Below are 25,452 nucleotides of genomic sequence, written 5' to 3' on the forward strand. Positions count from 1 at the left end.
ACGTGGGGAAACCGCCTGGGAACCCTGAAGATTGGGATGGGGAGGAGCCAAAAACCACTGGACTGGCTCCCTAGAGTAGTGTGCCAGGAGAGGGAAGATTTTGGCTCTCATCTGGAGCCGGACCTCAGGCTTTCAGATGCCCCCTATATTTTTGCACAGCACGCAGGAGACTTACCGCTCCCCAGTTCTGCACTTGGGGCTTTTGTGCAGGGTAAAGAAACCATCCAGGGCCCTCCTCACCTTCTGACCCTTCTTAGAAGCCCTCTTTCCTGAACAAGCTTTAGGACTTGCTCCCAAGTTCAAGTCTGGGATTTGAACTCTCCACCTTCCCCCAACTATGGCAGTTGGTTAATGGTTGTGTGTGTGTGTTTGAGAAAGAGTCTGGAGTATCCCACACTGGCTTAGCCTTTGTAGCCAGGAATGACCTTGAACTTCTGATCTAACCACCTCCACCTCCCAGGTGCTGGAATTACAGGCTTGAACGATTACTTCCCTGAGTATCTGATTATCTAACCCAGGGCTTCCTGCATGCTAGGCAAGCATTCTAGCAACTGAGCTATGTCTCCAGCTCCCACTGTGGTAGTTGGGTGAGCCCTGCTACTCACCCCATTGCTAGCTGGGAATCTGAGCAGAGTGTCTTTACAGCTCCTGTGTGGATTGGAGGAGGGCGCAGGCCCCTGAGTGTTCTGACCAGAATCTCCCACACCCTTTGTGGTGAGTCATCTTAGCTGGTTCCAGCCCAAGGGGTCTGTGCCCACACTCAGGAGGGCCAGGTGGAAGGACGGGTTGAGAACCAGCTGTTGGCCCCTCCCCCCAACATTCTTGGCAGCAGAGAGACTGAAGGCAAACTGGATTTAAAATAGGTACCTTCAGGTCTCCCTTGTCCGGAGATTTCTCAGAGTGAGACCCCTTTAAGGGATGTGAGAAAGCAGAGTGAGCACGGAGCTTGGGTGACAGAGGCTAATAAATAGAGATGATTATTTCCAGGGTTCCTAGATGCAACATCCAAGCTGGGATTTCAGAAGAAGTCTTAAGGGGAGCCACTCTTTCTTTTTTATTTTTCCATTTCTTTTTGGATTTTCTAGACTGGATTTCTCTGTAGCTTTGGAGCCTGTCCTGGAACTAGCTCTGTAGACCAGAGCTGGCCTTGAACTCATGGAGATCCGCCTGCCTCTGTCTCCTGAGTGCTGGGATTAAAGGCCTGTGCCACCACTCGGCAGCCACTCTTTCTTTCCTTGGAGTCAGGCACCAAACAATCTGCCCATGACAAGGGTAGGGCATCCGTGTCGCCGGTGTCACCTTCATCCTGTCCCAGGCATCATGTTCACCCATTCCCACCTGTTTAGCATCCCAGGATAATTTAAAACGTTGGGTCTCCCCAGGGCCCATGTGGAGGAAACTTTGATTGTCATGGCCACCGTACCTGGTGGTCTTGGGATGGAAATTCCTTCCATTCCTTGGCTCTGTGTGGGGGTGGAGGTGGAGTGGTTCCCCAAGTGGAGCCAGGATTCAGATCTTGACTGTATCACTTAGGTCTATGTGACTCTCTATCTCTTTTGTGCTCCTAGAGGGTAAAACTGAGGCCTGGGATGCCTATGACCAGGGGCAGGGGAAGAGAAGCCTTCCCAGCAGTGGCTAAACATGGGAACTGCAGCAGGCAGCGGTAATCCTCCCTCTCTCCTGGCCAAGCCCTTCTTGTTTTCTTACACCCCATCTGATGAGGGCCCTCTGGGAAGGTGCTCTTGGAGGATCATGCCTGGAGGCCTGCTGGCTTTAAATGCCAGGTGTCACAGCAAAGATGATGATGAAGACGGGTGGGGAGAACCCGATGTACGATAAGTTCCCAGCCTTCAGCACCCTGGGTTCAGGCCTGGGCCGGGTGCCAAGGTTGGCTGCTCTTCCCAGCCCTGGGCCTTGGAGACAACTTCTGAAAGTAGGTTGTCCCGTCGTCCCCAACCCCCACCTCCCCGCTACTGACATCAGAGAAGAAGCTGCCCCTTTGCCTGGGCTATGGTAAGTTCATAGCACTCACCCCAATTCCTCTGTGTTGTTGGCCAGGGCCTTGAGCTAGTTCTGGTATCCAAGGAGGATATGCTGTGTTCTTCCAAATAGGAGAGCTCAGCCCTAGCTTGGCATTGCCTGAGAGGGTTAGAGTCCCCTTGAATAGCCTAGTCACAGGGGACAAGAATGAGTGTGCAGTGGACCATAGTTCTAGAGACCCAGCTAGGGTTCTGCAGGTCTGAATTGATTCCTGGCTCCTCCCATTTTCTAGATGGCCTTGGGCTAGTCATTTTGGATTCCTCAGTTGCTAACACCCTCAACTTGAACGGTCTGAAATCTTCAGACCGTGGATGACCCTGGGTGTCTCCCACTTCCTGTGGAGTACAGAATAAAACAGGGCTTTGAAGTCGGGCCATTTTTGTTAGAACCCCCAAGCTGCCACTTCCAAGCCCAAGGACTTGGCCAGATTTCTCCATCTGTAGGCCGGAGACAATACACCAACCTCAGGGAGCCGCTGAGGGCACTAAATAGATCCCGAATGCAGAGAGCACAGAGGCGCTCAGAGTGTGGGTTGTCCCCGACTGCACGTGTATTGGAGCATGTATGGGGGTGCACATGCAAGAGTGTGGGCAGGTGTGTGGCTGAGAATGAGCACCGGCGCCTGCAGCTCAAGTCTGTTTTCCTGAGACATGGGCCTCTGCTTTCTTCTCAAGGTCCTTTAGGTGAAATTCTGGCATGTAAGCATTTCTGCCCATGACTTCTCCAAGTCTTTCTGAATCGTTTCTTCTTTTTATGGTGGAGAATGAACCCAGGGCCTCACTCAGGACTGGTAAGTGTTCCATCGCTTAGCTACATCCCCTGCCCTGAGATCATTTTTTAAAGGTGACCTCCCTTCTAAACTTCTCAAGGTGCCTCTCGGTGTGCCTCAAGTCTCTTGTTGCACCTGTAGGGAGAGGAGCTCTGGGGTCCTTCTTCCCACAGCTGGGAAATTGCTACTGCCTGTTTTTTTTAAATTCTGGCTGCTGGCTTTCTTCCCATCAGTCTCACACTGTACTCTAGCACCCCTCGGAAAGTTCACATGCTTCTTGGAGACTAGGGAGGCATCAGTGTGCATGAGTGCGTGCGTGCGTGGTGTGTGTGTGTGTGTGTGTGTGTGTGTGTGTTGGGGGGTAGGGGAAGGGGTGGGACACAGCAAAGATGTCTCCAAATCGTCAGTTGCTTTAAAGGAAAGCCTATATTTAGCTGGGCTTAGCGGAGCCTGTAAATATGTATTTTGCAACGCCGTAGTTGTAGCCATGGAGCTCTAGAGACATGCAGAGAGGTCAGAGGGGAAAAAAAAAAGAAACAGGAGAGATTAGGCAATATATTTTGTCATCAGCAAATCCGAGGAGTTTCTAGTGCCTGCTCCAACTGCTAAGAACTCACATTTCTGTGTGTTTGATGGCTACTATTTTTCACGTGCAAGGAAGAGACAACTTCCAGAGTCATCTTTTCCCATAGGCCTTGCCAGCCGTCTCCTGCCCGATTGGCTCCACCAGGCTCTGCTGGGCTCCTATGGAGCCTGGCACAGGTGCGGTGCCCAGAATGCCAGCTTTTGCTCCTCCACCTTAGCACCTTGCTCTTCAAGTAGCCTGGTTGGAGGGGTTAGGGGGCGGAGATTGGAAACAAGCTATCTTGTTCCTTTGGGAGTAATTCTCCTTCACGGAATTCTTTTTAGAAAATAAGGAAAGTTCAGAAAACAGCATCACAGCAGACTTTGCAGATACCCGTATTGGGTCACGTATAAATGAGATTAACTTGGGAGGCTAGGGAGAGGATTCAGTCCTTGCTGGTCAAGCACGAGGGCTTGAAGTTCATCCCCAGAACCCAAGTGAAAATCAAGCCAGGTGTGGTGGCCCATGCTCGTGATCACAGAACCCTTGGGGCTTAGAGGCCAGCTGGCCTAGCCTACTCCACAGCAGTGAGGGACCCTATCAGAAAAAAACAAAAACCCAAACCCAAACCAAACTACAAAGATGTTTTCCATGTTCTCCAATAGAAACTCTGTCTCCAAGCACAGTAACTCCCTACTCCCTCCCCCTGCTGTCCCTGGCAACCACTTGTATCTCTGTGAACTTGATTCCTCTAGGTACCTTATATAAGCATCATACAGAAGCTGTCCTTTTGTGCCTGGCTTATTTTGCTGGTTTACATAAATTGTAGCAAGTGCTAGCCCACAATCTCACCTCTTTCACACGCATTTCCATATTCATGATCGTAGTGCTTTCTTAGTCTTTACAACCTATGTAACAATCTATATACAGGGGCTGGAGAAGATGGCTCAGAGGTTAAGAGCACTGGCTGCTCTTCCAGAGGTCCTGAGTTCAATACCCAGCAACCACATGGTGGCTCACAACCATCTATACTGAGATCTGGTGCCCGCCTCTGGCGTGTGGGCATACATTGAGGCAGAATGTTGTATGTATAATAAATAAATCTTTAAAAAAAATCTATATACGCCATTTGTACCTTTGCCACCCAAATTTTTTGTTTTGTTTTTCGAGACATAGTTTCTCTGTGAAATAGCCCTTGCTATCCTAGAACTCATTCTGTAGACCAGGTTGGCCTTGAACTCACAGAGATCCGCCTGCCTCTGCCTTAAATGTGTGCACCACCACCACCCAGCTCCATCCATGATTTTTGACAGTGGGAGGTTCGTACGTGTACTTACCTCTGTGGTTTGTACATTTAAATTTCTGTTCATTATTTTATCATGGTTTATAAGCCACAATGTTAGTTGTTGCCAATTCACCTACCAACAGTGTTTGGGTGGCATCTGTTTTTGCTGTCCTAAGCAGGGTTTCAGTGACACATCTGGGATTTTATCTGAACCCAATCAGGATGTTACCTACAACCAGGAAGTCTTTTGCTTGGTGATTGAACTTTGAGCTTGGCTGTCACTGCCAAGATGTTCACTGTGGCTGATGAGTCCCTATCCTTCTTCCCACCACAGCCACTGTAGAAGAGCAAATCTTGCCAACATTTGTGCCCCCCACCTTTTTTTTTTCTTGAAGCAAGGTCTCACTCTGTAGCCCTGGCTCACCTGGAACTCACTATCTAGACTAGGATGACCAAAAACTCAAAGTGCTCTGCCTGCACTTGCTTCCTAGGCTGAGATTAAAGGGGTGTATTACTATGCCCAGCTTCTGCACTTCCGTGTGTGTGTGTGTGTGTGTGTGTGTGTGTGTGTGTGTGATCCCCACCAAGGCTGTCTACTTCTTTTGAGATAGGGTCTCTTACTGGCCTGCAGCTCATTAGTTAGGCTAGACTACCTGATCAGCGAACCCCAGGATCCTCCTGTCTCCACCTCCCCAGTTTGGATTACTAGCACATACCACATGCCCCTCCCCCATTTTTTGAAAAATATGAGTTTAGTTCTGGGGATTGAACTCAGGTCCCCATGCTTGCAAGGGAAGCACTTTATGGGTGGAGCCAGCCTCTCTTGTTGGGCTTTTTACCTGTTTTGTTTTTCTCAGTGTAGGGCATCAAAATCAGGATCTTATGCATGCTGGGTCGGTGCTTTACCACGGGGTGATAGTCCCACCTGAGACTTCTTATCTTTGCTAGTCTGCTGGATATGACATAGCTTGCCTTAGTGCACATGCCCTGGCTGAGGTAAAGCATGTTTACTGGGCTCATTGTCTGGGTCTCCTCTGAATAAATACTTCAGTTCGTATCCTTAGCTATCCTATAGCTGCGTTTGATGAATGCTATAAAAAGCCTAATGTAGGGGCAGCCGTGTCAAAAGCTGGAGTGGTGGAGATGGGCAGACCCCCAGGGGCCCCTCAGCCAGCCTAGCCTAATCAGTAAATCCCAGTGCCAGTGAGAGAGACTGTCTTCAAAAATGAGTCGGATGACGGCTGGAGAGATGGCTCAGTGGTTAACAGCACTTCTTGCTCTTATAGAGAACCTGAGTTCAGTTCCTAGCACCTAGATAGTGGTGCTAGGAACCCTCCATAACTCCAGTTTCAAAGGCCTCTCTTCTAACCTCTGTGGGCTCAAGGCACACATCTGGTGCACAGACATACATGCACACAAAACATTTATCCATATGAAATAAATTAATTTGTGTGGGGGGGGATGACTCCTGAGAAACAAAACCCAAGATCAACCTCTGGTCTACACACATACAAACTCATACATGTGTAGAAAGAAGAGACGGGGCAGGGGGTGATTTGAGCAAAAGTGGTTATCTTCCATATCAAGAAATTCTAGAGTGGAAGCCAGGTTGGTGGCACACAGCTTTAATCCCAACACTGGGGAGGCACAGGCACATGGATCTCTGTGAGTTCCAGGCCAGTCTGCTCTACAGTGGGAGTTCCAGGACAGTCAGGGCTGTTACACAGAGTACCCTAGAACTGGAGTTACAGACAGTTGTGAGCTGCCACTGTCAACTCTGCCTTGAAAAATAAATGAATTAATTAAAATAATATGTTAGCTTTGCTCTTAAACTGACCTCCCCACCATGGTTCCAAGATCATGGCCTCAACTCCAGGTATTTCACACAGGCAACGCCGTGGAGATATCCAGAGGCAGAAGACAGCAGGAGCTGCCTGCCACCTTAAAGTCTCTCCCAGAGCCACCACTTCCCTCCCATCAGATAAACTTCCTTTCTTGCTTGGTGACCAGAAGTCTATAGATGTCCATGCCCAAACCAATTATTGGCCACAGCAACAAAATTATTGCTCTGTTTTGATCAATCAAAGTTCATGGATGGGGTTAGGGATGGGTCATCCGTCCCCAAAGCCTGACCGCCTGGCCCAGTTCAGTGACCTATGATGGAAAGAGAGAAATGATGCTGTTTGGAATGCAGATGATATGTCTTTTTTTAAAAAAAATAAAGAAAGGGTCTTGCTGTGTGTGTATCTCTGGCTGGCCTCAAACTCACTATGTAGACCAGCCTGGCCTCAAAACTCAAGAGAAAAGCTATCTCTGCCTCCCACGTACTGAGATTAAAGGTGTGCACCACCATACCTAGTCCTGGTCTGTGTTTTAAAAAATTATTATTGTTATTATTATTATTTGGTTTTTCGAGACAGGGTTTCTCTGCAGCTTTAGAGCCTGTCCTGGAGCTAGCTCTTGTAGACCAGGCTGGTCTCGAACTCACAGAGATCCGCCTGCCTCTGCCTCCTAAGTGCTGGGATTAAAGGCGTGCGCCACCACCGCCCGGCTTAAAAAATTATTTTTAAGCCGGGTGGTGGTGGTGGTGGTAGTGATGGCAGTGGTGGTGCACACCTTTAACTCCAGCACTCGGGAGGCAGAGGCAGGCGGATCTCTGTGAGTTGAAGGCCAGCCCAGGCTACAGAGTGAGTTCCAGGACAACCAGGGATGCACAGAGAAACCCTGTCTCGAAAAACCAAAAGATAAAGAATATTTTTAGTGCTGGGGATTGACTTGACACATGCTAGGCAAACATTCTACCACTGAGCTACATCTCTGGCCCCTGTTTTGAGATCGGGCATCCCTGTGTAGCCAAGGTTGGCTTAGAATTCCTGTTCTTCTTCAGCATCTAGAGGGCTGATTTCTGGGAGGTCTTTCTATATTCTGAGTTCTAACCCTTTATCTGTTTTATGTGTCCCCAACATTGCCACCCAGGCTGTTTCTTGTCTTTTCACTTTGTTCATAATGTCATTTTTATATTAGAGGCTTTGGGGGGACAGTAATATAATAAAACTCAATCTTTTCTGAATTGTGTCTGTTATGTAAGACCTGTTTCCCTACCCTCGGATTGCCTACATTTCCTCCTAATTATTTTAAAGTTTTGTTTTTCACGTTTAGATCTGTAATCCATCTGGAATTAATATTTATGGATGGCGTAAAGAGGTTTCGTATGAAAAGTCAATTGTCCCAACACTTTTTGTTGAATAGAGTGTTCTCTCTCACTGAGTTGCTGTGCCACCCCCATCATAAATCAAATCCCCACATACACTTGGCTCCATTTCTGGGCACTTTGTTCTATTGATCTCTCTGTCCAGCCCGGCACCAATACCACATTGTTTTAATTACTCCCACTTTCAAAGAAAGTCTTGGTGTCTCTTTGGGGCAGGTCCACTTTCTTCTTCAGAATGGCCCAGCACTTCCTTGGCCCTTTGCTGCTCTGTATGAGGTTTAGAATCAGTTAGAGGCTTCTGTTGAGATCTTTACCGGGCATGCATAGAATCAGCTGCTAGATGTGGAGAGAATGCATGGCAGTGAGAATCCTCAAGCTTAAACCGATCCCTTCACGACATCTCTCCGTTTAGTTCATTTTAGACTATAGTACAGTGCTTCATTCATAAATATCTTGTAAGCTGGGTGTAGTTGCCCACACCTTTAGTCTCAGCACTTAAGAGGTAGAGGTCGGCAGAGCTCTGTGAGTTTGAAGCCAGCCTGGTCTACAGAGTGAGTTCCATGACAGCCAGGGCCACACGCAGAAAACTGAAGCCCTGTCTCAAAAAACCAAAAACCAAAAAAAAAAAAAAAAAGAAAAAAGAAAAAAAAAAGACAAAGCTGACCTCTTCCGGTTCTCAAACCCTCAAACCCTGCTGCTGGGTTGCCCTTGCCAGCTATTGCTATGCAGTCGGTTATAAAAAGCTCTCTCCCGAGCTTTACAGTTAACAAAGCACTTTGCCCTCTCTTTTCTTTTTTACCTCCACTTTAGAGAGGTGGGTATCTCAGTGGCAATGGCCGAGGCACCGGGAACAATCCCTCTCCTTCTCTTGTAATGGAAGAAATCTGTCCAAGAAGAGCCCTGCACTTCGGTTTAAATGCTCTTGGATGGTCACCCTTGAGGCACCTGAAGTCCACTTAAGGAAAGGGGATGCGACTCGGCTGGTAGAATGCTTGCCTAGAGTACACAAAGCCCTGAGCACTCTGCAGCACCACCACAGGCGAGAGGATGGGGAATTCAAGGTCATTCTTAGCTACGCAGCCAGCCTGGGCTCCCCAAACCCTTTTCAAGAGTAAGACAGCACAGAAATTAAACAAGGGGGTCGGGAAGATATACGAGGTCTTCAAACTGGTGTTCCCAAAATGTCTCTGAGGTTGGTGGGGGAACAGAAAATGTCCTTGGAAACCAGTGTTGACAGATGATGGGTGGGTGAGGGAGGGTGGGGGGGTGAGCATTATTTCCAACCACCTACCCTTACGTGAGTCCTTCACACTGAAAGAAAGTATGTTTTTCTGGACAGGGAAATGGACGACACACACGATAGGATCGTGGTCTTGGGTGTCCTCTTGTATCGCTCAGCTAACGGCCGGGTCCAGCACGCATGCCCCTTGGTGATAACTTTCCCAGCCTGGAAGTGGGCGCTGCGCAGGCCTCGCTCCTCCCAGGACTGCACTCACAACTCTGTCCTCACGTTGCGCAAGCGCAGGGAGGGTTGGAGCCGGTAAACGCGCCCTCTCGTGGTGGACTGACCCAGTTGCATTCTTTGTTGTTCTGGGGGCGGGGAAGAGGAGGGAGAAAGATGTGGGTGGAGTCTGGGAGGCAGAAACGAGAATAAGATCTCAATGATGAGGATGCCTTTCCTTTGTCCCTCACAAAGACGTATAATATGCGTTTCGGATGCAGATAAAGAAATACGCGCCTTAGAGATCAAAAGGGAGACTAGAATAGAATGAGGCTGTTGGGGAGATGATACTTCCTCCATTCATTCAACAAACATTCTTTGGGTTGGACAGATGGCATAGGAAGCTGGGGAAATGGTCGCTGATGTGGGGTTGGGGGGTGAGGAAAGAGACCCTGTTAGTAAAGAGCAGGACTCGGTGGCAGGGGGGAGGGGAGCAGGGGGAAGTTCCAACTGAGCTTACAGGGATGAAGCTAAGAGAGGCAGAGACCTGACCCGTGCCGGATCACGTGCTCTATCTGATGAGGATTAAATAAACAAATTAAAGGTGGAACACCCTGAACACCAGGAGGGATGCTGTTTGTGATGGATTGAAGCAATCTAATATGTTTAAACGTAATGATTATGCTACAAAGATGCTAATTGGCCACAGTTTGGAGGATGCTGGGGAATCAACCCATTATTTTGAAGCCACCCTTTGCTATTATGGACTGTACCACCAGGGTAATTTCTCTATCTTGCTATATTCCAACTGATGAAAGAGAGTGGCGGAATTTTAGTATTACCATTTTGCAAGACAGAACAACAAAAGCTGTAATGCTGATGGCACATACCCAGCCTCTAGATAAAGAGCCTGTCCCTATCTATAAAGTGGGCTTGTAGAAGAAAGAACCTCAGTATGACCCGGTCTCCAGGCCCAACTACACAGAAGATAACAGTGTCCAGAGAATTCCATTTATGAATGGCGTGAAGGTGGAAGGGACATGGTAGAATACCAGGGAGATGCTCTCAACAAATCAAGGGTGTGAGCATCGCAGAACTGATCTGACTTCAACATAGGAGAGAGGGCAAGAGAAAGAAGGAATGGAGGGTTGGAGGGAGGGGAGCACGGAGGGATACAAAGAAGGAAAAGAGGAAGAGATGATAGAAAGCCTATAAAAACGCAGAAATATTTACGTCTACCAACCAGTTAAAGTGTATCCACCTATTTGGATCCTAACACAAACAAATACTTTGGTTTAAAAAAAAGGAACTAAAATATGTATGGGTGTTGTGATACACCTCCTGTAATCCCATTTGGAGACTGAGGCAGGAGAGTCATGACTTCTAGACCAGCCAGAGCTTCAAGGGGAGACTATGTCTAAAAGACAAGCAAAACAAAACCTGATGAGGTAAGTACCAAGGCATGAAGCCATAGTCCCAGGTACTTGGGAAACTGAGATGGGACATCCCTTAAGCCCAGTATCGTAGAGAATAAATAAAGATGAGATTTACGAGAGAATGGAAATTCAAACGCTGGACATTTGATAACTGGTGATCCTTTGTGATTGTGTTTAAAGAGAAAGCATCATTATCTTTAAAAGATATGTACTAAGATATTGACAAATGAAACTAAATGGGAGAGGGGACCCTGGGAGACAGACAGGAGGAGACTGGCCAGGAGCTGACAACTGTTAGAGGCAGATAATAGATACATATGGGCCCATTTTATTATTTTGTACATGTTCAAAAATATTTTTTTGAGGCTGGAGAGATGGCTTAGTGGTTTGGAGTACTGACTACTCATTAAGCAGACTAGTTCAGTTCCCAGCACCCATATGGCATCTCACAATTGTCTGTAACTTCAAGATCTGACACCCTCACACAGATGTACATGCCGGCAAAGCACTGATGTACATAAAATAAAAATAAATTATTAAAAATTTTCATTTAGTGTATATATAGGTGTGAGTGTATGCCACACTTAGCAGGATGAGCTTCCTGTGTGGGTGCTGGGAACCGAATTCAGATCCTCTGGAAGGACAGCAAGTGCTCCCAACCTGAGCTCTCTCTCCAGCCCTCCCTTTTTTCTTTGTAGCCCCATCTGGCCTTGAACTTATAGAGGTCTGTCTGCCTTTGCCTCCTTCGTGCTGGGACTAAAGGAATGTGCCTCCACGCTCAGTGCCAGTTTCCTAAAAATAAAATAAAGATTTCTCGAACAAAGCTTAAGGCCTCTGCAGCACCTTTCCAGTCCCTAGATCCCAACGGGCTGAGGTGTTTTACCTCAGCAGCCGTGACCTGGCAGCTTTGGGGGCCTCCAGTGAATTCCTGGGACAGTCCCTGGCTCTCCTGAGTGGGGGTGTTCTTGGGGAAGACCGGAAGAGAAACGACTGTAGCTTTTCTGTCAGGGAGGCTGAGCCTCCCAGGGCCTAGTGTTGTGGTGAGTTGGTAGCACTGGGGCACACTCTGCCTTAACACAGTTAAGGGTGAGAGCGAGTGGCATCAAAAATAGCAATAAAGCATCTGGGGAGGGTGTCACACGGGAGGCAGGGGCAGGGCAGGGCCATCTGCCAGCTCTGTGCCCTGCCCACACTCAGTACCTCTCTCCAAACCCCTTTCCTCTCTCCTCTATCTCGGAAAAGGCAGGAGATGGCAAGGTGACCCGGGGACAAACTCCTGTCTGTGAGCCCGAGTGCATGCTGACTCTAGAAATTTTGTGACTCTCCAGGGATAAGCAAGGTGGTCAGGTGGGAAGAAAGATGGGACAAGGACAAAACTTGCCCACTAGTCACCTGAATGCAAGCCTGACCCAAGACAGGTCCCAGACATCTTTGCTTATTCGTTCAGGGTGAGGCGAGGCAAGCAACACGGGAGGCTTGGAGCTATGCCTGCAAAGACCATGGGATGCTGTTCGTGGTGGGCGGCTGTTTCTTCCTCAGTGGTACCCACCATCAAGTGCATCAAGGAGGGAGCTGGACCCAGGGCCGCACACTTTCCGAGCATTCGCTCAGCCGCAGCATGGCTTTGGAGGAAGTTAGAAACCTACAGACCTCAGTAACATCTGCTACAGTAACGACTGCCTCGTGGCATTGCAGTGGGTAGGGAATGGGGTAGTGCCCACAGATTCACGGGAGCCTTTTGACACAGACGCTAACAGGTCAGCTGTCCTTCCTACCATCACCCCAGCCCCAGTCAGGCAGGATTGTCTCATCGCTGTGTGATATAGGTGGCTGAACGCATGCTGCCATTGGTGTTTTTGTGGATTCTCCACAGTGGTGCCCAGAGGCCAGCACTAATCATGCAGTGTACAGTCGTGGACCCAGGCCTAGAGAGGGAGAATGACTTGAGACCGTGTGTGCAGGAACTGTCAGGCTGAGCCGAGAGCATCTCTTCTGCTTACCTGTCCCCACCTGGCTGGTACCATCTGGGTTCTTTCCGTCCAGGCCTTCACATGGGAGATGCTTGGTCTGAGGCTTGGCCTGGGGAAACTGTTAAGGAAGTTGTCAACCAGCCCCCTGCATTTACTAGCTGCTAGACCCCATGTCTGGTGCAGGGATAAAATGGTGGTGAGATGAGGAGGACCAGAACACCTGTTCCACACCACGATCCTGTGGGGCTGAGTTGACACAGGGATGTGTGCGTGTGTGTGTGTGTGTGTGTGTGTGTGTGTGGCTCTGTGCGTGTGTGTATGGGTGTGTGCACCTGCGCACACACATGCGTAGACTCAGCCATAAGCAGCCAGCTTAGGAAGAGGAGGGACAGGAAAAGGCTTCAGGGAGGAGGGGACACGTCCATGCAGTCTGGTTAAAGTCTGCCCAAAGGACGAGGCAGGAAGGGAATACCAGGCAGTGGGAAGAGCTTGGATGGATGCCAGGAGATTAAGAAGACATACTAAGCTAGGCAAGAACAGAGGGAGGGCCAGAGCCTCATATGGGAGTGACATATGGGAGTGAGGGTGGGGTTCTAGACAAAATGGCCAGATAGAGGAAGGGCCAGAAAGTCACCAACTGGGCATGAGCTGGGAACTCAAGGGCAATGGGAGTCATTGCGATTTTTAAAAGGGGGCCAATCTGGAGAGATGGCTCAGTGGTTAAGAGCATTGGCTGTTCTTTCAAAGGACCTGGGTTCAATTCCCAGCACCCACGTGCTGGCATTACTCCAGGTCCAGGGCATCTGGCCCCCTCTTCTGATCTCCATGACACCAGGCATGCATGTCGTTCATAAACACACATGCAGACAATCACTCATACACACAGATTTAAAATAAACCTTAAAAATTCAAGGGAGGGTCCATGGAGCCAGATTGATGGTTTAGAAAACATGCCGAGGGGCTGAGGAGATGGCTCAGTAATTAAAAGTAAGGGCTGCTTTTCCTGAATCCTGAGTTCAATTCCCAACACCCACATGGCAGGGAGCTCACCATCATCTGTAACTCCAGTTCCAGAGTATGGGATGTCCAATACCCTCTTCTGGCCTCTGGGAGGCACTGCATTCAGGTGGTGCACAGACAAATGTGCAGGAAAAACATATGATCACAATAAATAATAAAATAAAAAAGAAACAAGTGCAGATTAATAATCAAATAAAAATATTGTTTTTCTTTTTTTTTTCCTTTTTGGTTTTTTTGAGACAGGGTTTCTCTGTGTAGCCCTGGTTGTCCTGAAACTCACTTTGTAGACCAGGCTGGCCTCAAACTCACTGAGTTCTGCCTGCCTCTGCCTCCTGACTGCTGGGATTACAGGCATATACCACCACCACCTGGTCAAATATATAATATTAAAAAAAAGAGACGCACACAAAATAAAGCCCATTGTGGTCACCGGGAAACAACTAGGGGACACCGTGTGTGAGGACAGTGTCTACCCCAGATTCATTGCTCACTCTGAGAATGGAAGGAGTTGGCACTCTGGGCAAGGCTGTTCTCAGCTGCTCTGACACACCTCCTCCCCCTCCCTGCCCCTCCCTCTTCTGCTCCAGCCCCTGTTTCTGTCACTCAAAGGGCTGGCTAGGCTGGGCAGCTATGGCAGCAGCACTAACTTGGATTCCTCTCCTTGTAGGCAAGTTGGGGATCTTCTCTGGGGGAGGGAGAGAATGAGGGGTAGAATTTAGAGGTTATAAGGTAGAAGAGTAGGGGATCCTCAGAAGAGGGGTTTGGGGTGGGTGAAGTAGGACCTAGAGGGTTTTTTTTGGGAGGGGGGTAATGATAAGCCACTCAAGGATCCAGGGGCTGGGAGCCGGTCTCTGGATAATAGGAAATTTTGAGGGCAGAGGTGTTCTAGAGCCCCGAGTGAGCATGAGAGGGCAAGGGAAGAGGGTCGTGGGCCCTTTAATGAGCTGACTGGGCCGTTACTTCTGGCAGACCAGGCTAAATTTGGCATTAAGAGGGAAGGCGGAGGCAGCCTAGGCAAGTCCACTTTGCTGGGCTCCTATTGGCCCACATTGCAGGTCCTGTTCTGTGTTCTTCTCTGGGAGTTGGGGGCCTTAGAATGGCCCACCCTTCTTCGGAGGGTGTTCTCTACCCCCAGCCTTCCAGACATTCAGCATGGGCTTCTTTCCCAAGTAACCTGAACACACACAGCTTACCCTTTTCTCAGCCAAACATTAGTCCCTCCCACTGTGGACTTAACCATGGAGTAGAAAGATTTCTGGGGTCCCTTCCATGATGCCAAAGCCAACAAAAGTCTGGGGCTTGTCATGCTCTAACCTATGAAGCAAAGCAGGGCCTGCAGCCCACTACTTGGAGGCAGCCAGGAACCCTCAGCTCTCGGCACATCGGGAGCACTGTGGGGAAGGGCGCTCACCCTCTAGCCATGACTGAAGCTGTGTGTTTGGGGCATATGGGATTCCCCACAGGTCTTCTGGCAGGGTTGAGGGACACCAATGCCCAGCAGACAACCTTATATCCACTCGTGGGTCGTGCTTTTGTGCATCCCTTGGAACATGCCACCTTCCTGCGCCTTCCAGAACACATTGGTGAGAGAGGGACCAGATGGGCTGGAGTGTACCAATCCAGATCTCTTGTCCTGTCTCCAGTTTCCAATCCCCTCCTGTTTCTCCCATCAGCGGTGCCACCTACTGTCCGACTCACGTACCAGGCCCACCTCCAGGGACATCCAGACCTGCCCCGGTGGCTGCGCTACACACAGCGCAGTCCCTATAACCCTGGCTTCCTCTATGGTACTCCCACTCCAGAAGATCGTGGACGCCAGGTCATCGAGGTGCCAGCACAGAGACATCCTGGGGGTGGCCACTGGGGCCTCCTAGGGCTGGCCCTGCCAGTGGGGCTGGGTGCTTATGCATGTTTATTTACATATAATTTGCATATGCTCCATTTGTGCCAGCTTCCCCTTAGTCCCGCTCCTCAGCCCTCCTTCCATTCCCCCAGGTCACAGCCTACAACCGGGACAGCTTTGACACCAGTAGACAGCGACTGCTGCTGCTGATCGAGGACCCCGAAGGTACTTCCATTCCTGTCCTGTTTCTCAACTGGTGCCAGTCTTGAAGAGAAAGAGTGTTGGGAAGCAGTGGGAGCAAGGCATCCTGGAGAGGGCTCGTCAGGGTCGACGTGGCATTGGTAGCTCGAGGGAAGGTGTTCAGGACTGAGGTCTGTCCTTAGCTGTGTAACTAACTGAGCTGCCTGTCACAGGCAGTCATTGGCTACAGTGTTGGGGGAAGGGAATAGAAAGCCTGTGCTGTATATAGGCTGTTGGGGCAGAGGTGGCGTGGGGAACGTGGGAAAGCTTGAAGGAGGTTTAGGAAACACCTGGGGAACTGAGCACAAGGTGGGGTGCAATTGAGTTGCCGACTTGGCCTCCTCAGGTCCCCGGTTGCCGTACCAAGCCGAGTTCCTGGTGCGCAGCCATGATGTGGAAGAGGTTCTGCCTTCCACACCTGCCAGCCGCTTCCTCAACGCCTTGGGGGGACTCTGGGAGCCAGGGGAGCTCCAGTTGCTCAACATCACTTCCGCCTTGGACCGTGGAGGTCGTGTCCCTCTTCCCATTGAGGGCCGGAAGGAAGGGTAAGGGAACAATCCAGGAAGGCTTCCTGGTTGACTAGGGAGGGAGTGGGCAAAAAATACCCATCTCCCTGATTTCCAGATTGCCACTGTGGCACACCTCGGTCGTGGTCATCTCTTCTCTCTGCTTCACGCCAGTGACCATTTCCTTCACACCATCTCCTCCTTGGGCTCAGACCCTCATTACCCTGAACTCTGAAGTTCACCCCATGAAGACGTATGAGATCCATCTTTTTAAAAAAGTCATTTCTGGGGTACATAAAGAGTGGGGTGCTCTGACTTGGTCTCTGGTCTTGGAGGCTGTGACCTCTCCCACCAGGCACTGAGGTGTCTCCCACGGGACACTCCTATTCCACACCCGTCCTTGCCTACTGCCAGGACACCTTCGCCTCTTCCTGACAGAGTGGTGCTCTATGCTGACAATGGCTTCTTTTCTCAGGGTATACATCAAGGTGGGCTCTGCCACGCCCTTCTCCACCTGCCTGAAGATGGTGGCATCACCTGACAGCTATGCCCGTTGTGCCCAGGGACAGCCTCCATTACTGTCCTGCTACGACACCTTGGCACCCCACTTCCGTGTTGACTGGTGCAATGTGTCTCTGGTGAGGAGGGATCCTGGTTTTAGGGTTTGGGTTTAGGGTATAAGCCTCATCAAGTCCTGTGTATCTATGATTTCTCTAGCCCAGCTTTTTTTTCTCTGATAGGGTTGGTTTGGGTCTCAACCTCAGTCTGTGGTCTCTGTCATAGACAACACACACACACACACACACACACACACACGCACGCACGCACGCACGCACGCACGCACGGACGCACGCACGCACATGCACACAGATGAAGTTCTGTTTCTTGCCACAAGAGGGCGACAAAGCTTACAGTCCACATCTGGACTCTCCAGCTCTGAGTCCCAGATCTGTTCAGCTGAACAGATAGCTAAAACTCCCAAGAGTTCTTAAGTCCAAACTCTAGCGAGGGCATCCATGTGACAGCTCTGTCTGCTTCCAAAGGAAGTACCACCAAGCAAGGCTGCCTGCAATAAGGGGTTCTTTGAGCCTCTTGGTGATGTTTCAAGGGACCCTGGCTGGAAATTGTTGGTATACTCTGCTCCTGGGAACCAGCCCAAGGAGACTTTAGCTGAGTAGTAGCGCTGGTCATTGACAGCCTATTGAAGGTTGTGTGCTGGACACTAGATCCCCAGCGTGTTCACCACCGTGATTCAGGGCAGGAGCAAGCACACTATCATCACTCTGAATTCAACGAGGAAACCATGTTGAGGCAATTCACCCCAGTGAAGCACTAGCCTGACTCAGAGTTCAGACTCAGGCAGTCCAAACCTAGCACCAGCACTAACCATTGCACCTCCCTGCTTCTCCTAGAAATAGCTTCCCTGATCCCTCATCCAGTGTTCATCCTGTAGTCACATGGGCTAGGGGAAGCAGGCAGGGAGAAGGTCTGTGGTTACATGGGGTTGACAGGTTGGTAGTTGCCACACCTCCTGTAGGACAGTGTCTCTGCGTCTGCTGAGCTACCCCTGGGTCAGCTCTGGCCTCTGCTACACAGGTGGACAAGTCAGTGCCGGAGCCCCTGGATGAAGTGCCTACTCCAGGTGACGGGATCCTGGAGAATGACCCATTCTTCTGTCCACCCACTGAGGCCACAGGCCGAGACTTCCTGGCAGATGCCTTGGTCACCCTCTTGGTGCCCTTGCTGGTGGCTCTACTGCTCACCCTGCTTCTGGCTTACATCATGTGCTGTCGGCGTGAAGGACGGTGAGTGTGCCAGCCAGGGAGGGCAACGGGCTGGTACATCTAAGGGACCACTCTGGGAATGGGGGAACCATACTTCTCAGGGAATGGGATTATCAACTATAAGAGGAATGTGGGGCCCCTTTTCTAAGTAGAGGGGGATCCAGTCCTGTCTGGCTTGGAACTAGGAGGGATTCTGAATATACACACATGGGATTCCTACATGGGAGCTCTTGGGACACCGTGGAGCAAAGCCAGACTGGTACTGAACCCCCCAACCTCCATTTTTTCACAGGCTGAAGAGAGACATGGCCACCTCTGAGTGAGTAGAAGCAAAACTGGGGGACTGGATGGGGAGCCCCCCTTGGACTGTTGTATTGAAGTCTTCACTCTCTATGAGCAGCAATGATCCCTGAGCCTTGGCCCTCAACTGGCTGGAGGCTAAGTCCATGCCCTCCTGACCTTGTCCTCATGTGTTCTGATCATAGAAGAGGCTATTGTGGCATAGGGGAAGGGAACCTGCCACTGTACATAGGAAAGGACTTGGGAAGTGACCAAAGGCCCCCAGTGTGTATTCCTCGTCCTCTCTCCTCCTCCTTGGCTCCCTTTCTCCTTCCTGTCCCTTTCATTCTTCCCTCTCTTCCCTGTTCTCCCCAATCTTCCTCTCCTCCCCATCTTCCTCCCCCCCCCCTTCTTCCCTCCTTCCCCACTGTGAACCAGACACCTGGCTGGCCTATGATTCTCCCGCGGGTTAAGAGGAAGTGGCTGGCCTAGTTAATGGCAACAAATACTTTAAATCCTACCATATCTTTCCAAGCCCATCTTTTTCTGCCTCAGATTCCTCTTAACCATGGCCTCCTCCCCCACTCTGTGCCCCTCAGCCCCTGGCCTAATTTTCCCACCCTCTGAACCCCAAAGATTCCAGAAGACAGTTGTGAAATAAGTTGGGCTTTTATTTCCACTTTACTGAGCTTGTGGCAAGCCTGGCGACCCGCCTAACCTGCCTTATTAGTGGCGGCGGCCTTTGGCCACCCTACGAACTCCCTTGAAAAGCCGATTATGGCTCTTTCTGGAGCCTAGTAGTGACTGGCGTGGTCCAGACCTGCGCTGCCCAGGCTTCTGCCTCCGCCCCCTCCGCTGGCGTCTCTTGGCCTTGCTCTTGGACTTGAAGGCTTGCTTCTTACCCAGGCGGAAAGAGCCTGAGGTACCCTTGCCAGTCACCTTCTTAAGCATGCCTTTCTGCACTAGTTTCTGGAGTGCACGCTTGAAGCGCCAGCTGTTGCGGGTCATATTGTAGCCTGTGGTGGTCACAGCTTTCTTCAAGGCAGCAAGGGACACACGGCTGCGCACCCCCTTGTCAGACACAGCCCTCAGAATCACCTTCGACATGCTGGGCTTCCGCAGGGTTAGAGGGCTGGTGTGGGGCTCAGTCTCACTCTTGCTTCGGTCCCCTGATGTGCTGGCATCCTGGTCTACAACCATCGCAGCATTTGGGTTTACAGATGGTGACACCAGCGACATGTCTCTCTGCATCTCTTCCGGGGGTGGCTGAAGGGCACTGGATGCTAGGACCTCCAGGGTGGCTGCTGGAAGTATCCACCGGATTACTCTCAGTAGTGGGTGAGCTGAGTTCTGACTTCTGCTTCCCTCAGAGGCTCCTCTGTAGGGGTCTGGGCCACACCTTCTGGATGGCCAGAGGGAGGACCGAGGATGATCACCCACGGTTGGCCTCAGCAGACTTGTGCTGTGGGCTCAGGGACTGGTGAAATTATTTCTGCGGTGACCTCAGGGGGCCATTGTGAGGTGGGCAGAATCCTGTGGGGGTCATAGTAGCCCCATTGTCTCTTCTTAGGAGGATCAAAGGCATCAGATTGTGGGAACATCTGATGTGCCAGATACCCTCCAGAGGAGGGCTCTGGCTGGATGAGTTCACACAGGGAAAGCCCATGTATATATGGCATATATGCACATTTCTGAACTGATTCCAGGGCACTTGGAATCCTCATGTTTGTTTGTTTATTTAGCGGTGCTGCGCATGGAATTCACGGTTTCACACACACTAGGCAAGTGTCTAACCACTGAATTATAGCCCCAACCCAACTCAGCTTTAAATCCACCCTTTAATTGCCAACAGCCTCTACTTTGTGTCTCTAGGTGGGAAAAATACTAACACTGTATACTTATTGAGACTGGGGCAACTTTGGGGAGGCAGGTTGAGATAGGGTTTCTCTGTGTCGCCCTGGTTGTCCTGGAATTCACTCTATAGACCAGCCTGGTTTTGAACTCATGGTGATCCACCTGCCTCTGCCTCCCGAGTGCTGCCACTAAAGGTGTGCGCCATCACTGAGAGCAGAAACAGGGTCAAACTCTATAATCCTTGATGGGTAGGAATTCACTCTGTGTGCCTGGCTGGCAGCAAAGTTATGGTGATCCACCTGACTCTGCTTCTGAAGTGCTGTGTGTGCCACTGTGCCTGGATACATTTATTTTTTTTTATTGATGTAGAATGCTGGCCTCAATATACAGCTGAAAATAACCTTGAACTTCTCGTTGTACTGCCTTCACCTTCCTGGGAGCTAGAAATGACTGTGCCGCCATGCACAGTTTACGTGGTGCTGGGATTAAACCCAGGGCTTCGTGAGTGCTAGGCAACCATTTACCAACTGAACTCTTCCAATACATTTTAAACATAAGAATTATACTTTTTAAAAAATATTTTTAAGCCGGGCGGTGGTGGCGCACGCCTTTAATCCCAGCACTCGGGAGGCAGAGGCAGGCGGATCTCTGTGAGTTCGAGACCAGCCTGGTCTACAAGAGCTAGTTCCAGGACAGGCTCTAAAGCTGCAGAGAAACCCTGTCTCGAAAAACCAAAAAAAAAATATTTATTTATTTATTATGTATACAACATTCTGCCTCCATGTATTTCTGCACGCCAGAAGAGAGCGCCAGATCTTATTACATGGTTGTGAGCCACCATGTGGTTGCTGGGAATTGAACTCAGGACCTTTGGAAGAGCAGTCAGTGCTCTTAACCACTGAGCCGTCTCTCCAGCCCCTATAATTATACTTTATTATTTATTTATTTATTTATTAATTATTCTGCATACAATATTCTGTCTGTGTGTATGTCTGCAGGCCAGAAGAGGGCACCAGACCTTATTACAGATGGTTGTGAGCCACCATGTGGTTGCTAGGAATTGAACTCAGGACCTTTGGAAGAGCAAGCAATGGTCTTAATCACTGAGCCATCTCTCCAGCCCCTAATTATACTTTTTAAAGGAGAATATAGTTCTCAGAGTAAAATGCAGTTCCTTGACTTATGTAAACTAATCTTCCATACGAAACTATTAAAATGCTTTCTTAGACTGGGCCTGGTGGCCCACGCCTATAATCCCAGCCCTGCACAGGTGGAGTCGGGAGGAGCTCCCATCTGGCTTCCAGTGGAGGCCATTCTGGGTTCCAGGGAAGCCTGTCTCAAAGCCAAAAAGAAAAAAACAAAGGGCTTGGGTTTTGTTTTTGTTTCTTGAGACTGGATTTCTGTGGCTGTCCTGGAACTTGCTATGTAGACCAGGCTAGCTTTGAACTCACACAGGGGTCCCCCTGCCTCTGCCTCCTGGTGTTGGGATGAAAGGTGTGCGCCACCACGGCCTGGCTGGGTTTTCTGCTTTATCTTTTTTCACTTTATAGATCTCTTCTGCTGAGATGAATAATTTTGACATACATCTCGCAAGGAGAATTTGTATAACCTTTCCATAGCCTGTGCCAGCTTTGGTCAGTTACATCATCGGCATTGTGGCTTTCCTCTTGTGACCAGCGTTGCCATCACTGGCCTTCCTGGTTCAGGTGGTAGCGCTGATGTCAGGGAGGCCTGCTTCCCTCTTGACTGTAACCAATACTTTCGCCCTGTGTTCCAGCAGCCTTTGCTGGCCTGAGTTTTGTGTTGACTTAGTTCTACTAGATACTTATGACAATGTCAGTAGTGACCCTGCTACCTGGCTGTCACCTGTATCAGATCTAACTGGTCACGGTCACGGCGTTCTCCACTACCCAGAGGCATCGCCCTGTGTGGCTGTGTGTTGGGGGCAGAATGTCTGTTGGTGTTGTATGACCACGTGTGTCTGTGGGCGTGTCTTTGTATGTAGCGGTGTTGCCTGCTCTCCCGTCTGCCTGAGTACTTACATGAAGCCCCTTGGGACGGGTCCACTGGGTTTGCTGTCTGCTGTTTTGCTCTTCTTGGGGAGATTTTCCCACCCATGCATTACCGGAGCGATGAGACTCAGATGGGGCTGGGGGTGGGAGGGGCCTTTCCTGGCGTGGGTGACACACCTGCCTCCCTGGCCCCTCTTTCACACACTTCTTGCTTTCATCCCACCACGGGCTCTTCTTCCCAAGGGGTGGAAAGTTGTGTTTCTGACAACTCAGTTTGTCAGATTCCACATTTAGGAGCTTAAATAACTCTGCCTGGCCTTAGACAGCGACCTTACTTCTTTTGCTAGCCAGTGGACCCTCAGCTCCACTCCAAGGGGAGTGAGTCCCATTGCTTCTCCAGGAGGCCACCTGTCCTTCAGTGCTCTGATCCTCAGGGTTCTTAACTGCAGCTGCTGTCCACTGACTGGGACTTGGACTCCCAGTAGGGACCCTTCCCCTACCTTATGAGTAACTGAATGACAAGGAAAAGGCATTATTCTGTCTGCCTGGAGCCTCAGTTTCCCTAAGAAAATCCAATTCTATTTTTTAAAGATTTATTTATTTATTACATGTACAGTGTTCTGCTTGCATGTATACTTGTATACCAGACCCCATTACAGATGGTTGTGAGCCACCATGTGGTTGCAGGGAATTGAATTTAGGACCTCTGGAAGAGCAGCCAGTGCTCTTAACCTCTGAGCCATCTCTCCAGGCCCCAATTCTATTTTTTAAAACTGTTTTTGAGATGGCTTCATTGTGTAGCCCAAGCTGGCCTCAAACTCACAATCCTCCTGTCTCAGCTGCAGCCCTAGCAGAAAACTTCATTGTCTACCAAGCAAAGTCTCTGCTCTGACTTGGTGATCAGGAATTTAGGAAACTGTTGCCAGACTAAGCCAACAAATAAAGTGGATTCGTGTAAAGGAAGTTTGAGAACTCCTCTAGAGGCCAGGCAGCCTTCCGCTGGGCTGGCTACAGTAAAATAAAGCTTCCTATATTAATACCACAGAAGGGTTTACCAATTTGCCACAAAGCAGTAAACAGTAGAAGACCCAGTGAAAGAAACCAAAGCAAGTCCTGACGCTTCGTTTGTGTGCCAGTGTGCTGGCCTGCTGCTCAGACTCACTGTGGCTTGCTCCTGGGCTGCAGAAAGCAAGGACCTAGGGTGGTCAGGTGATTAAAGCCAAGCCTGAAGCTGGAGTTCAGGAAAGGCCTTCTGATGAATATGGCCACTCCCTGCTGTAGGGCTTTCCAAGTTGCTGAGGATGGAGCTAGGAATAACTCCAGGGAACTCTGATCTGAAACAGAGACAGAGAGGCAAGAATGGAGTGGGAAGGTTGAGGGGAAGGTCAGGTATAAAGGAACAGAGACCAGGTTCAAGGATCCCAGATAATAATGAGATCCAGAGCTTGGTGGAAGGTATTCCCAGAAGGCTCAAGAGCTGGGATCTGGGGGATAAGAGGAGGTTAAAGACTGGGTGGGATGGCCAGGGACATAAGGACGGAAGGAAGGCGGGAGAGGTGCTTGGAGTTGATGCTGAGGGAGGCTGCTGAATACTAGAAGGAACCGGGAGGGCCAACGGAATATGAAAACGTCATACAGCTGGGGATGCAGCCAGTTGGGAGGGTACTTGTATGTGTGAAACTCTCTGTTTGATCCTCAGTACCACACAAACTGAGTGTGGGGGCACACGGCTGTGATCCTAGCAGTTGGGAGGTGGAAACAGGAAGATCAGAGTTCAAGGTCACCCTCAATATACCCAGGATACCTAAGTTTTAAAACAAACAAAAACACTAGGTTTATAAGTCCCGGCCAGTAGCAGCTTCTGCAAATAATATACTCCATGTGGGTATCTGCTCTGCCTTGGCATCTTGTACGTTACCTATGCTGGCCACTATTCCAAGCACCCAGCAGTATTTTTCTTACTTCGCATAACAGTCTAGAGGATACTTATTATTTACATTTTACATCTGGAGGAAGGGAGGCACGAAGGGGTTAAAGCCAAGAACATAAAGCTTTATATCCAGACGGTCTGCACCCAGACCCTTGTCTCTATCACTGGGCACAAGCAGGCACCATGAATTCTCCCATTTCCCCCTGCACTTACATCATGTGTTTGAGTCTCCCAGCAACTGCAGGGTGCAGGGTAGCTCTGAGGCGGTCCCAGGGTAGACCCTAGAGGCCAGTTTCAAGAGCTGATGATCTTCTGCTTGTGCCTCTAGCATCCAGATGGTTCACCATTGCACCATCCACGGGAATACAGAGGAGCTTCGGCAGATGGCAGCCAGCCGTGAGGTGCCCCGGCCTCTTTCCACCTTGCCCATGTTCAATGTACGCACAGGAGAGCGGTTGCCTCCTCGAGTGGACAGCGCACAGGTGCCCCTCATCCTGGACCAGCACTGAGAGCCCTGTCAGGTGGGTCTGGCTGGGCAGTGCCAGCCTCTAACCAAGAAATAAGGGAGCCTCTGTTTCAAGGCACGGACATGCAGTGAGATATGGGAGATCACACTGACTTGCCCATCCCCATGAGCAGGGTACTCAGCAGAACTGGTGTTGTGCTCCACAACTGCCAAACATGCAGGACCAGAGGGTCAGGATAAGGAAGACAGGAGTTTGGTGCCCTCAACCCTCTCCTCTGTCCTCCTCATGCCCTTTTAGTTCCAGTTCCAGCTGCACCACTCAGAGCTGCTGACCTGTGACCGTATCCACCACGGATTCCAGCTCCTGGCCTTCTTGGACCTCCTGCTCCAGACAAGCAGATGGATAGCGTAGAGAGGGGTGAGGGTACTTGGGGTCAGCACCCAAGAATAAATACCCGCTGCTCTGTTCATCTATTGCTTCTGGTGCCACGCTCTCAGTAGTTGTCACCGCGTTGTGTCCCCTTCTTCTGAGAATCCCCAGAGGCTGCCAACCTGCCCTTTGGACCCTTTCAGTTTTGCTGTTCTCAAATTCACTGGATCTGATCATGAGGTTTGACTGGAAAGCCCCACTTTCTAGATCAGGATGCTAAAGTCTGTGAAGAGTAAGTGACTTGCCCAGTGTCACAGAGCAAGCCCTGTCTGCCCATATACTGCCTTCTCTGGAGTTGAGGAGTTTGAGAATTAAGAGATCTAGGTCTTTACCTAGAGATCTGGTTGACACCTGCCACAGTTTCCAGCAGA

General features: G+C 50.0%; 2 protein-coding genes across 2 annotated transcripts; one reads left to right on the plus strand and one right to left on the minus strand.

Annotated features, from left to right (window-relative positions):
- The first annotated feature begins 14,367 nt into the window (after positions 1-14,367).
- Positions 14,368-24,694, plus strand: Sgca (sarcoglycan alpha). Its single transcript, XM_038328698.1, has 9 exons — positions 14,368-14,404; positions 15,201-15,320; positions 15,411-15,565; positions 15,733-15,805; positions 16,167-16,365; positions 16,802-16,964; positions 17,923-18,131; positions 18,403-18,429; positions 24,514-24,694. The coding sequence occupies exons 1-9, from the start codon at positions 14,368-14,370 to the stop codon at positions 24,692-24,694; spliced, it is 1,164 nt and encodes a 387-aa protein (XP_038184626.1).
- On the minus strand, positions 19,116-19,628 carry LOC119813396 (spermatid-specific linker histone H1-like protein). The gene has a single exon (XM_038328700.1). It carries the CDS (start codon positions 19,626-19,628, stop codon positions 19,116-19,118), a length of 513 nt encoding a protein of 170 aa, XP_038184628.1.
- Positions 24,695-25,452: the final 758 nt, after the last annotated feature.

Source organism: Arvicola amphibius, chromosome 4 (assembly GCF_903992535.2).
Source record: "Arvicola amphibius chromosome 4, mArvAmp1.2, whole genome shotgun sequence".
In the NCBI taxonomy this organism is placed as follows: domain Eukaryota; kingdom Metazoa; phylum Chordata; class Mammalia; order Rodentia; family Cricetidae; genus Arvicola; species Arvicola amphibius.

What these genes read in the sequence shown, in the direction of transcription:
- Sgca (XM_038328698.1), top strand. Translation starts at nt 14,368, where the DNA reads ATGGCAGCAGCACTAACTTGGATTCCTCTCCTTGTAG. An exon ending in GCTGATCGAGGACCCCGAAG is followed by an intron (nt 15,806 to 16,166) that starts GTACTTCCATTC and finishes TGGCCTCCTCAG; the next exon opens with GTCCCCGGTTGCCGTACCAA. An exon ending in TGCTGTCGGCGTGAAGGACG is followed by an intron (nt 18,132 to 18,402) that starts GTGAGTGTGCCA and finishes ATTTTTTCACAG; the next exon opens with GCTGAAGAGAGACATGGCCA.
- LOC119813396 (XM_038328700.1), bottom strand. Translation starts at nt 19,628, where the DNA reads ATGTCGCTGGTGTCACCATCTGTAAACCCAAATGCTGCGATGGTTGTA.